Raw genomic sequence first — 12,962 nt, forward strand, 5'->3', positions numbered from 1 at the left:
TTTGGCCTATCCAATTCGCCCTCAATCTCATCTGATCTTGATGTTTAAGGTGCGTTTCTTGTAGAAAAGTAATGTCCGTGTTATATGATTTCAACTGAGCTAGTATTTTGCCCCTTTTAATTGGTTCATTAATAGCCCTTATATTCCAGCTACACAATGTGATTCCTCCCATTCTCTTTTGTTTATCATCTTGCATTTTCTCTGATTTTAATACCCTTATTTATTACGGTGCATCCATACCTCAGGACTCTGGATATTTGTGGGGCGTTTATATTACTGACTTCCTTGGTAGATCCCTTTTGCGATTTTCCTTGGGAAAAAAAACACGTAGTGACATATTGTGATTTTTTTTTTAATTGAACAAGTAAAATTACAGTGTCTGAAGTATTCGACACTGTATTGCGTGTCCCACGCGTCTATGGGATTCGACATCTATTCGACTTCCGAAGTTGATGTTGTACAATTAGCTCCGCTCCTTTTATTACTCTAAACCTAGGAGGGCAGTACCATTTCAAAATCAATTATATTTCACCCAATTACACTATATATATATATAGTATATGTGTGTCATTCAGACTTATCGGATCTGTGTTCAGCTACTGTGAAATTTATTTATCTAACACTTTCATCTACTAATTATTTATAATTAGTTATACTTTTGATAATAGTAAGCTGTTAGCTGTAAAGGTTAACCAGAAACAGGCTCCTGGAATTATGCCAGGTGCCTGAGTCTCCTCCCTTCCCCACACAAACTACATAACACTTAAACATTCAGCATTATCTACTTTAATTCTAAAATTTGTTATCTCTATATAGGCGCTAGTCAGTCTTTTTAGCACATTATTACATTTTGCCCATTATATAGTTCAGGTTAGTTTCCATTTATATTTCTATATTAGTATTGTTAATTATTGTTAATGCTCTATATTTTGTAAAGCTGTTTTAAGATCTTAAACCGCCATTTGTCCTTGTGGTGTTTTCCACATTCGGCTCTGCTGTTCGTCTCTGCGTTGCTTATCAGTCTTTCCTTCATTTTAAACAAAGAATGTCCTTGAGTTGAATTCCAAAGCGTCCAAAGGAGATAAGGTGTCTAGACGTGGAAATGCTCTTCCATTTTAAACTTTTAGAGAATAGTGTTTCTTCCCTTATCTTCAGGTGTTCTCTGTGAAGTAATAAAAGGAAATAAATTGTCCATATCGTCCCGCTGCCTTGATTAACCTTCTGTTTCTGCCACAATCTCTTGGGCATATTTATAAGATGCGTCCGAATTAGTGAAAGTATTCTCTTTTCCCTTGAAAGTAATGCGCATCCTGGCCGGATAAAAAACGCCACATCTGACATCTTTAACTCCATGGAGAATCTGTCTTGTCTGTGCGAACTTTCTTCTCTTTTGCACGATCTCATAGGGATAATCCCGGAGGAGTTTGATAGTGTCTTTTCCAAAGGTCATCTTCACTCCATATTTGATTTTTTTCATCAGCTCTTCAAGTGCTGAAATGTCCCGAAGTTTGACTATGATCTGTTGTGGGTGGGCTGGATCTGCTTGTGATCTTGGCTTAAATCTGGGTATTCGATGTGCCACTTCAATTTCCGGTTCCACAGGTAAATTGAGTACCTTTTTGATTAAGTTGGCAGTGAACTCACGGGCGTTATTTCCCTCTGCTCCTTCAGTTACTCCCAGTATTCGTATATTTTGGCGCCTTGAGCGAGCTTCGAGATCAAGACATTTATCTGAGACTTTCGCCAGTTGACTCTTGAGGCTGTCTAGCCCTAACTTCATTCCCTGCATATCTTCAGCCATTTGATCAACAATTGTTTCCATGTCTTTCATTGCAGTTACTTGTGAAGAAACAATTACATGCACAGCCTCAAACTTCTTCTCAGTTCCTTCTTCGCCTTTATTAATTCTCCCCATTAGCTCTTCATGCACATCCTCAATTCGTTTTTGTATAATGCCAATACAGTCAATAACTTTTTGATTACCAGCATTGATGTTCGACATATTTTCCATCAATTTAACATTAATATTTTCCATCATTTTTGAGTTTCCAGCCTCAATATCCTTTCTCAGTTATCTTACCGTGTTCCTTATCTCCTACATTTCATTTTTCTCCTTAGTAGCCATCTCAGTCTTGGCTCTTGTAGTCATTCCAGAATCCACTTCAGAGGTCTGTTCTTCAGTTTTATGGGTTTTCAGCAGTTTTGAGATTGTTCTCTGAGGGCTGGAGACGGTTTTTTCATTTAAAATCCTTTATCCTCCGTTTAAATCACAGCGCTTACTGATGACGTCATCAGCGCGACGTCCCGGGGCTCCGGTGAGTTTTTGAATTAGTCCCGACCTCCAGACCCGATTTAAACGCTGAAAATCGCGATTTTACAGCAGCGGAGCTAAAGGTTGCGACTGCTGGTCCAGCATGGCGCCACCGGAAGTCTCCGTGAGTTGAAGCCTCCAAACAGCTGAGGTGTGGATGTTGGGGATTGGCCGTGATCACGCGATACGGTGATCAGGCGGTTTGAAAGCTTGAAGATTGTTCCCGATGTTAGGGAAGTCCAGAACAAGGGGTCACAGTTTATGGATGAGGGGGAAGTCTTTTAGGACCGAGATGAGAAAAACATTTTTCACACAGAGAGTGGTGAATCTATGGAATTCTCTGCCACAGAAGGTAGTTGAGGCCACAGTTCATTGGCTATATTTAAGTTAGATGTGGCCCTTGTGGCTAAAGGGATCAAGGGGTATGGAGAGAAGGCAGGTACAGGATACTGAGTTGGATGATCAGCCATGATCATATTGAATGGCGGTGCAGGCTCGAAGGGCCGAATGGCCTCTACCCCTGCACCTATTTTCTATGTCTATGTTTCTACGTTTCAGGGATCTGGCACAGATGATGAAGTGCTGCCTTGGATAGATAGGACAACGTCTTATGAATGCCAGGGCAGACATGAAGAGCGAGATGGTCTACTCCTGCTTTTCTTTTTTGTTAATTTGCAGGGGTGTACCATCTTGTTTTCAAGTTGTGAATCTGGATGCCTCTGAGGTCAGTGGAGGCCAGTTCTCTGGATACTTTCAAGAGAAAGTAAGATAGGGCTCTTAAAGATAGCGGAGTCAGGGGATATGGGGAGAAGGCAGGAACGGGGTACTGATTGTGGATGCTCAGCAATGATCACATTGAATGGCGGTGTTGGCTCGAAGGGCCGAATGGCCTACTCCTGCACATATTGTCTATTGTTTGGAAGGGGTGTTTTCCACATCTCCGCTACACTGTAATGCTGTTTGTTGGTTCACAAAGCAATGTCTTCCTTCACATTCAATTGTCACCTGATGGTTCTGTTAATATTGTTTATTCCAGAGCTACTGAGTATGTGAACTCCTGTCGTCATTATGGCTGAAGCTGGTGACTGGGGAGGTGATTCAGTGGCCTCTACATCAAAGAAACAAAAAGGTTTGTTTGCCTTCTGTGACATATATATGATGCCCTGTCAGTGGGTTGTAGAGCTGATGCAAGAAATGATGTTCATACGGAAGTGGGAATAGGGAAGGGGCTGAGCACAGAGAGTTGAAATCTACAGGGACATCAGTCACAGGTGGGCGGATGCAGAAATTGTCTGATAAATCAGCACACTTTTTCAAGGAAGACGACTCAATCACGCCAGTCTCTGCTGATTATTGAAATATTTATTTCCGAGCAATAACCTGATGAATCTCCTCTGCATCGTCTCCAGAGCAAAGGCATCCTTCCCCCAGTATGGAGTTCAGAATTGTACACACTCCTCCAACTTAAGGCTTAATCAACTCCTTGTATCAAGGCCTCTTTCACTTGCGTTCTATACTGCAGCTAATGACAAGAATGCTAAATGCTGTCGTTGTGTGTGCTGCTGAATTTAGGGACCTATGGATTTGTATGTAGACAAAAATGCTGGGGAAACTCAGCGGGTGAGGCAGCATTTATGGAGCGAAGGATATAAGCGACGTTTCAGGTTGAGACCCTTCTTCAAACTGATGTGAGGGTGGGTGCGTGGGGCGGGAAGAAGAAAGGAAGAGGTGGATACAGTGGGCTGAGGGAGAGCTGGGAACGGGAGAAGAAAGCAGGTACTACCTGAAATTGGAGAAGTCAATGTTCATACCACTGGGGTGCAAACTGCCCAAGCGAAATATGAGGTGCTGCTCCTCCAATTTACAGTGGGCCTCACTCTGGCCATGGTCATAAGTGCGGCCTTTTGAATGAATCCAAATTTTGTAGAACAAATCCTTTTATTTTTATTAATATTTTTTGTTTGTCTTTTATAATTTTTATTTTCATCTTAAAATCAACATATTTAAAATACCAAAGAGTAAAAGAAGATTCAACAAAATAATCCTCCCCGCACGAAAAATGCTTTCTTGCTTTTCAACCACTTATTGCTGCGATTCTACATTCTCCTAACGAACCCAAATCAAGACGCCCTTAAGGTCACAAATGACGGATACCCATCTAGAAGATCAGCTGAAACTGTGTACCTCCATGTTGCAAACAAATATTCAAATGCTTTCCCACAAAATTCAGTCACAACAAAGTCACTAAAAGGTTGATACAAATACATCGATAGATGCACCTGAACACATCATCAGTGATGTAACCTGGGTCATTGGGTGTTTCGGGTCTTTCAACATCAGACACCCTCTCCCAGGCGACCCAGCCGTGGTTGATCAGACCACGACTTGTGTTCAGGTGGCATTCGCTCCTCCCCATGGACCTCCTCTCCTGATCCAGAGCCATCTTGAGGCCTTCTCCGCTGCCTCTGTGGTGTTCTTGATGGCCTTTCTCCTCCCCACTCCGTTTATGCCCAGTGCACTCAAGGCTTTGTAGAGCGATTGCCCCGCAAAACCTCTGCAGCCAACCTCGATGGGCATACACCTTGCCTTCCAGCCCTGCTTGCGGCAGTCTATGACCAGCTCTTCATACTTGGCCATCTTCCTCTCGTGGGCCTCCTCCAGACGGTACTCCCACGGCACAGTCAGTTCCAACAAGACGATGTTTTTGGTCGCCTCTGAGACCAGAAGGATATCTGGCCTCAGGGTGGTCGTGGCAATGTGCTGTGGGAACTTCAGCAGTTTCACCAGGTCTACGGAAAGCTGCCAGTCCTGCGCAGTTGCCAGGATTCCTGACGGATTCCTGGCTGCTGTGGTTCTTGGCAGCTGCACTCCGGCCTTCACGGAGGTGATCATCTGGGTGGTGGGGCGTTCTCGTCTACCGTTGCTGATTCCCATGCTGATGGCTTCTGCAATGGGTTTCAGAACCTGGTCGTGACGCCAGGTGTACCGTTCCTGCCCAATAGCCTCTGGGCAACAGCTCAGGATGTGTTCCAACGTCCCCTTGCCTGAGCATTGCGGGCAATCTGGAGATTCCGCTTTGCCCCAGATGAAGAGGTTCGATGGGCTGGGCAGGACATCATACACTGCCTGGACCAGGGACTTGATGCGCTGTGGTTCAGCCTGCCAGAGCTCAGTCCATGTGACTTTTCAGTCCATGGCCTGCTCCCACCTTGTTCAGGCTCCCTGCTGCCTCAATCCAACTGCTCTAGTACACCTCTCCTCCTCCACCACTGCCCTCACTTCCTCCTGTACCAGCCTGCGCCTCTCCTTCTCCTTGGCCTTGTCAAACTAGGGAGATGGGAAGATTCCCAGGCCAGTTCTTCCCCGAGTCACTGCTCCCACCAGGACTCTGTGGCGTATCCGAGACTCTGCTTGCAGCACGACTTCGCCGGCTCTCCACTTCCTCCCAGTTTTCACCTCCGCCCCTGCTTGAGCCACCTTGGGTCGCTGGAGTCCCTGTACAGCATCACCTCTTTGGCCCGAGTCATCTTGAACTCCTCCTCCAGGGGCAGCTGGAGCTTGGTGTTATTTCTGTAAAGGGCGATGCTGCCAAGGCTCCTGGGTTGTCCCAGCCACCTTCTGAGAAAGCTGCTGACTTTCCTCTCCAATCTCTCTACGATGGATATTGGGACTTCATAGACAAGCAGTGGCCAGAGTATCCTTGGCAGAATACCATGCTGGTAAATCCATGCCTTGAACTTGCTGGGAAACCCCGACCAGTCCACTCAACCAACTCTCCAGCTCCTGACCAATCACAACAAAGTCATTAAAAGGTTAATTATCTTTAGAATGAACAACATTTTTTCATTTTCTTGAAGTTAGTACATAGTATTTAGATTTTTACAAAATAATGTGAATTTTGATGTATATCTAATTGAAGTTTCTTGGATGAGGCCTGATTAGATTGCAGCTAACTTAACGCGGCATTCCAACATGAAAAGGTTCCCCACCCCTGCCCCAGAATGTCAGCTCGGATTGCTGCCAGCTATTCCAAACCTTCGGTTTTCTCAATTAGACATTTCTCTGCAACCTGCAATTAATGGGGGGGTTTTCAGGTGGGATATTTACTCAATTGGGCAAGGTCTTCAAAAGAGTTTGGCCAGGCACCTCATCAAAGATCGATGGTCAGAACACAGGAACAATGACAGAAAAGCAAAGTGGGATTGAGAGCAGAACGTCAATGGAATGTGAACCTGCCGAAGCGGAAAGGGTACAATACCAGTCCAGAGGGAGAGGAATAGGAGACGTGGTTCACTGCCCTGGAACTGACCCAAGTGGCGAAATCCATCATGACCGCGATCCATCAAACAAGGAATCATCGAGTCCCATTCAAGCAGCAGGTGTGTGAAATGGGAGGGGAGTGGATGCTGCATAATGGTGAAGACTGTAGGGACAGAGAAGAGAAAAATCAAATGGCTTAGAGTGAGGGGAAACAGGAGAGAGGAATAGTTGTGGAGGAGTGTTATACTGACTAGGTTCATATAGTATTCTGTAAGGATCAGTTTTGGAACCGCTGCAATTTCTGATCATGTCTATGATTTGGACAAAAACGTTGGTGGCCGATTTAGTAAGTTCAAAAACGACAGAATTATTTGCAGAATTGTGGATCATGAGGAAAGCTGTCAAATGATCCACTAGAATGCACATCAGTTGCAAATACGGTCTGAGTTAAGGCAGACAAAGATTGGATTGTTTTATCTTAGTAATGAAGGCTGAGTGGAGGCCTAATAGAAGTATAGAATATAAGGAGCATAGACATTGTCAGTCTTGTTCACACGGTGGGGATCTCTGACTGGAGAGAGGAATGTTTATAGGGGACAGGCTGAACTAGTTTTTTACACAGACTTTGGTCGGTTCCTGGAAGGTCGTGCATGGTGGTGGAAACACTGTTTAGACTCACACATGACTGACACAGTCTGGGAACAGAGGATCTAATCCATGAGCAGGTAGATGGGATTAGATCAAATTGGCACGATATTGTTGGTGCAGATATGGAGCATCGATGGGCCAGTTCCCGTGTTGCACTATTCTATGCTCTATGTATCATCTCCAGGTTTGGCTTCATAAATCCAAATCATAAAGCCATAGACTCGTACAGCAAGGAAACAGGCTTCTCGGCCCAAGATGCCCCATCTGCACTGGTCCCACCTGCCTGCATTTGGTCCATACCCTTCTAAACCTTCCTGATCTGTGAACCTGCAGACAGTAGTTGAAATGACTGAGGGAGCGATCGTAGAGGTGATGAATCATCCTCATTGAAGATTGAGATGTACATTAATGCAGTGACTGGGGAGAGGCTTTCTGAGAAAGTGAAGAATATAAGATGGCGCATAAAACGTGGCGACTCTTGTGTTTGGTCTCTGTGTAGTCTGCACTGTTGGAGTTGTTATGGTCCAAGTTGTGCCTCAGAGTCATAGAGGCACACGGCATGGAACAAGGCTATTCGGCCCACCTTGAACATGTCAAACAACAAGTCCCCGACCCCATATGAAACCTGTGTCATTTGTTTCTTGATTCTCCTCCTCTGGTTAAAAGACCGCATTAAGCTATTTTCTATAATAGATAGTGTATCCATTCCTCTCCTGATCCTGGTGTATAGAAGGATGATCACTGAACTTGGGTACACAAGACAAAGTATCATTGAAGACAGGGAGCATGATGCCACAGAGAGTGGAGCGATGATGATGGGCGGGACAGACTTGGTTGAAGGAAAGCAATTGCAAGGTGTTCCATTCTCCATGAGTAAGCTGGGTGGTTCATGCATGTGGAAAATAATCCTAGGGAGAATAGTTGGCATCAACTACAGTGTCGCCTCAGGTGATAACTGCATCTGCACCTCTTCATCAGTGCATTTGTCAACTTTTTTTGCTGTGATTTGTTCTCTGTCTGAACACCGGCTATGGAGGTGATCACACTCCCCCAGTGCCCACCTCTCCCGGCTCACACGCTGTCCCATCCCCCTGGGGCCCATGCTCCATGGGTCACACCATCATATCCTCCCCAGGTCAGACGCTGCCCAACCCTCCCTTGCTCACACGCTGCCTCTGCCTCCCCGATCATTCAGACTGATTGTAGAGTGAAGCCGTAAGCTGGCAGAGAGGAGCGGCATCACAAAGCCTGGCAAGTGAGATGCATATTATTGAGGAGGTTTTTTTTGATAGGTAGATGGTTGAACAAAGTCTAGAGATGAAAAACCAAGGTGTTTGGCTGAAGGATTGAGTGTTGGAGATTGTGAAAATAAAGAAAGGTCTATCGGAGGCAGTGTGGAAGTTAAAAAAAGATTTAAACTTACAAAGTGGATTCAGCTGAGACTAAGACGAGCTTTAACCTTCTCCTATTAAATTGCAAAGCCAGCGAACGCACTAACCTTTGCTTTCAGTAACAAAGCTAACAAACTGTTGATGTTCCCTTTCCAATAACATAAGTGAGATAACAAGCACAGTTTCATGAATGTCTCCTCTGTAATATCAACATTAGAGCGAAAAACATCAATGGAATGTGAACCCGACGAAGAGGAAAGGGATCAATGCCAGTCCAGAGGGAGAGGAATAGGAGATGTGGTTCACGGCCCTGGAACTGACACAAGTGGTGAAATCCATCATGACCGAGATCCATCGAACATTGAATCTTCAAGTCTCATCCAAGGAGCTGGTGAGTGAAATGGGAGGTGAATGGACGCTGCAGAATGGTGAAGACTGTAGGGACTGGGAAGAGAAAAAAAACAAAGGGCTTGAGGCGAGGGGAAACAGGATAGAGGAATAGTGGTGGAGGAGTGTTATTCTGACTACTCAATACATCAACATCACCCGAGGTTTAACTGAATTACCCTCTCATATAGAAGGTGAGTGTTGAAATGTACAGTTCACACCGATGACATTTGAATTGATGTAATACTGAAACTGTTCAGAGCTTTGCAGAATCGGAAATCAGAAGATTAAAGACTAAGCAATTATTAGACTGACATGGGGATTCACTATGGATTACTTCTTTGTCTGTAGATTCAGGTTTAGCTTAGTTTAGTGTATTGTCACATATACTGAGGTACGGTGAAAAGCTTTTGTTGCATGTTACCCAGTCAGCAGAAAGACATGTGATTATAATCGAGCCATTTACAGTCTAGATAAACTATGAGGGAATAACGTTTAGTGCAAGGTAAAACGAGGAAAGTCCGATCAAGGATAGTCCGAGTGTAACCAAAGAGGTAGATAACCAAAGAGTCAGTGAACTGATTTAATTGAAGGGCATTGAACTAATTCTTGTAATTTTTAATGTTGAGTTTTGAGTTGATCCACCTAACACTGTGTCCATTATCTGCCTGTTCCCGTGCAAGATGTTCAACAGAAACACAAGGAGACTCTGCGAGCACAGACTGAAACACTCAGCGTGAACACCATCCTCCTGAATGAGAAGGTTAAGGATTTCCTGCTGCTTGATCGATACGCTGAGCTCACAATCATCTCCACTGTTCGTGATCGGACACTGGTGGAACATGAGCTGCTGGCAAGAGGCCGGGACCATGAAGAGTGGAGAGATCAATGTCTCCGGGGAGAACTGGAAAAAATCAGGACTGATCAATTGTTCCACAGAAGCTTTTCCCGGAGTAAATCCGGATCTGGGAGTTCAGCGTCAGTGGCTGGATTCCCGGGGATCGGAAAAACAACAATGGTGCAAAAGATTGTTCATGACTGGGCCACGGGGAAAATATACCCACACTTCCAGTTTGTCTTCAGTTTCAAATTCCGGGATTTGAACAAGATTAAAGACAGAATAACCTTGAGGGAACTGATTCTGGAGCAATATCCTTATTTAGGGAATATCCTGGGAGAGATCTGGAAGAACCCAGAGGGATTACTGTTTATATTCGACGGTCTGGATGAATTCAAGGGCAGAATCGATTTTGCTGACAGTCGGAGAGACACCGAACCTAAGCACCAGTGCCCAGATCCCGAGCAGTTGTGTGAAGTGTCTGACATTGTGTACAGTTTAATCCAGCACAAGCTGCTCCCAGGGTGTTCAGTGCTAGTGACCACCCGCCCCACTGCGTTACATTTACTGGAAAAGGCAGAGATCAGTGTCCGGGCTGAAATCCTGGGATTTGTTGGTGAGGAACGGAAGGAATATTTCACCAGATATTTTGAAGATCAGTCGGTGGCCGCAGCTGTGTTCAAACATGTGAAGGAGAACGAGATCCTGTACACCATGGGCTACAACCCCTCCTACTGCTGGATCCTCGGCCTGACACTGGGCCCCTTCTTCACACAAACACACCGGGGCCCGCAGCGAGTTCCCAAGACCATCACACAACTATATTGCTATTTTATTTACAACATCCTGAAAAACCACGGCCGTGAGATTGAGAACCTCCGTGAGGTGTTACTGAGGCTTGGTCAGATGGCCTTCACTGGAGTGGCTGAGAAGAACATCATGTTCACAGATGGAGATTTGATCATATACAATCTGCAGCCTTCCCAGTTCCTGTCCGGGTTCCTGATGGAACTTTTGGAGAGAGAGGATTCAGCCCGGAGCGTTGTGTACACCTTCCCGCACCTCACCATCCAAGAGTTTGTAGCCGCACTCGCACAATTCATGTCTGTAGATCCTAGGAATATCGTGAAACACCTGTCTGAAGTCCACAGCACGATAGACAGGCGATTTGAAGTATTTCTCCGTTTTGTCGCTGGTCTCTCCTCCCCACGGGCAGCTAGGATCCTGGAGGAGTTTCTTGGTCCATTTCCTAATGAAACAATCTGCCGAGTGATTGACTGGGTGAAGGAGGAGGTTCAACGTCAGATTAGAGATGCACGGAGTGAGTTTGGTAAAAGGAGGCTCCTGAACACGCTGCACTACCTGTTTGAAACTCAGAATCCTGCATTGGCTCGGCAGACACTGGGATCTGTGGACACACTTTCATTCAGTGGACTGGGACTTACCACGATTGACTGTGCGGTCTTGTCTCATGTTATCAGGCCCTGTGATACAATCAAACACCTCGATCTATGGAACTGCCGCATTCAGTGTGAAGGTCTCCAGCGGTTGGGACCGGCTCTGCACAAGTGTCAGCGCTTGGGGTAACTGTCCATTTTGACGCTAACAGTGAACTGTAAAATTGTTTCACTATTTTGTTATTCCGTTCAGCACCCCTTCTATGCGGCCGGCCGTCACTGTGCACGGGGGGGGGGGGTCACCCACTCCTATTTTAACCCCCCTCGGTTCGCCGGTGGTCGATTCTGCTGTCCTCTTGCCCCAACCCCGGGTGGCCGGTGGTCGGCTCCGTCCCCCCTCTCTCCCAGGTCACCGGTGGTTTACTCCGTCCCCTCCTCCCCCAGATTGCTGGAGGTTTACTCCTCCCCCTCCTCCCCCGGGTGACTGGTGGTCAGCTCCGTCCCCCCCCCCCCCTCTCCCAGGTCACCGGTGGTTTACTCCATCCCCATCTCCCCCAGGTTACCGGTGGTTTTCTCCGTCACCAAACACCATAACCACAGAGATTTATTCAATAATGTGCTGCTTCCATAAATATCCGTTTGCGAGAAGTTATCTATCTCAGTTTCGCGGGGGTTTGTATAAGTTTGTTTCTAATAGCCCTGCCACATGGTACGAGTTCATTCCAAGAGCTCTCCCGAGTTTAAAAAAATCAATCTCGTGGTAAGCACGGAGAAGGAACGTAGCGGGTATGTCGAAGCTTGGGGACGTCTCTTAGCGCTAACGGCAGGTACTCGGGAAGACTCGCTGACGGCAGGTAAGCACGGGAAGACTCGTGAAGATTTTTCAACATGAAACCGAGTACCGACGAGTTCGAATCAGGGCAATCTCGGGAAAACTCTTGGAATGAACTCGTACCGTGGGACAGGGGTTTTACTCTGTCTGTTTGTGTTTAGGCTGGGAAACAACAACCTGGGAGATTCTGGAGTGAAACTGGTGTCTGCGGCTCTGAGGAACTCGGACTGTAAAATACAGACATTGGGGTAAGTCCCAGACAGTGAGAGATTGTGTTTACACTCATTAATATGATCAGTAATTGTGTCACTGATAAACACTGGGGATTTGCACCGTCTCCTGTCTCTCTGTGTCCCTCATCCTCACTCTCTCTCATCTCCAGGCTGGACAGTGTCGGTCTCACAGATTCTGGAGCCGTGGATCTCGTCTCCGCTCTCAGTACAAACCCCTCACTGACGGAGCTGGACCTGGCATGCAACTCTCTCACAGACCGATCTGTCCCCGCTCTCTGCCTTCTCATACTGGACCGCCCGAGACTGGAGCAGATCGAGTGAGTGTTTGTGTTAATGTTTAATGTGATAAGATATCAGGGGAACCATCCATCCGCAGGCTTCTTTCTCCTGTGATTTTGTTCTGTATGTGTTGTTGAAATATTAACCTCAGTCCCTGTTATTGACACTGTTGTTTCATCTTTTTTTTCCCCTCTTTATTCCTCGACTTGTTTCAGGCTGGGGGAGAATCAGTTCAGTGAAGATGGACGGGACCAGCTGGAGAATCAGCGGGGAACCAGACCCATGCTGAGAGTGGACGCGACAACATCTCGGGGTATAAACGTCAGCCCCCCCCCCCCCTCCAGCTCCCCCCACCCGTCCAGCTGTCCCACCCTCCCGCTCTGCCC

General features: G+C 46.2%; 1 protein-coding gene across 1 annotated transcript; it reads left to right on the forward strand.

Moving 5' to 3' along the window:
* Positions 1–3,336: 3,336 nt before the first annotated feature.
* On the forward strand, positions 3,337–12,260 carry LOC116970388 (NACHT, LRR and PYD domains-containing protein 12-like). The gene is made up of 3 exons (XM_033017044.1): positions 3,337–3,440; positions 9,681–10,307; positions 12,226–12,260. The coding sequence occupies exons 1-3, from the start codon at positions 3,380–3,382 to the stop codon at positions 12,258–12,260; spliced, it is 723 nt and encodes a 240-aa protein (XP_032872935.1). The 5' UTR covers positions 3,337–3,379.
* Positions 12,261–12,962: the final 702 nt, after the last annotated feature.

The sequence above is a fragment of the Amblyraja radiata genome, unplaced genomic scaffold (assembly GCF_010909765.2).
Source record: "Amblyraja radiata isolate CabotCenter1 unplaced genomic scaffold, sAmbRad1.1.pri scaffold_823_ctg1, whole genome shotgun sequence".
Lineage (NCBI taxonomy): Eukaryota > Metazoa > Chordata > Chondrichthyes > Rajiformes > Rajidae > Amblyraja > Amblyraja radiata.

Coding starts and splice junctions, on each gene's coding strand:
- LOC116970388 (XM_033017044.1), top strand. CDS start 3,380: ATGGCTGAAGCTGGTGACTGGGGAGGTGATTCAGTGGCCTCTACATCA. Junction 3,441..9,680: donor TACATCAAAGAAACAAAAAG/GTTTGTTTGCCT, acceptor TTCCCGTGCAAG/ATGTTCAACAGAAACACAAG. Junction 10,308..12,225: donor CCCAGATCCCGAGCAGTTGT/GTGAAGTGTCTG, acceptor GTTTGTGTTTAG/GCTGGGAAACAACAACCTGG.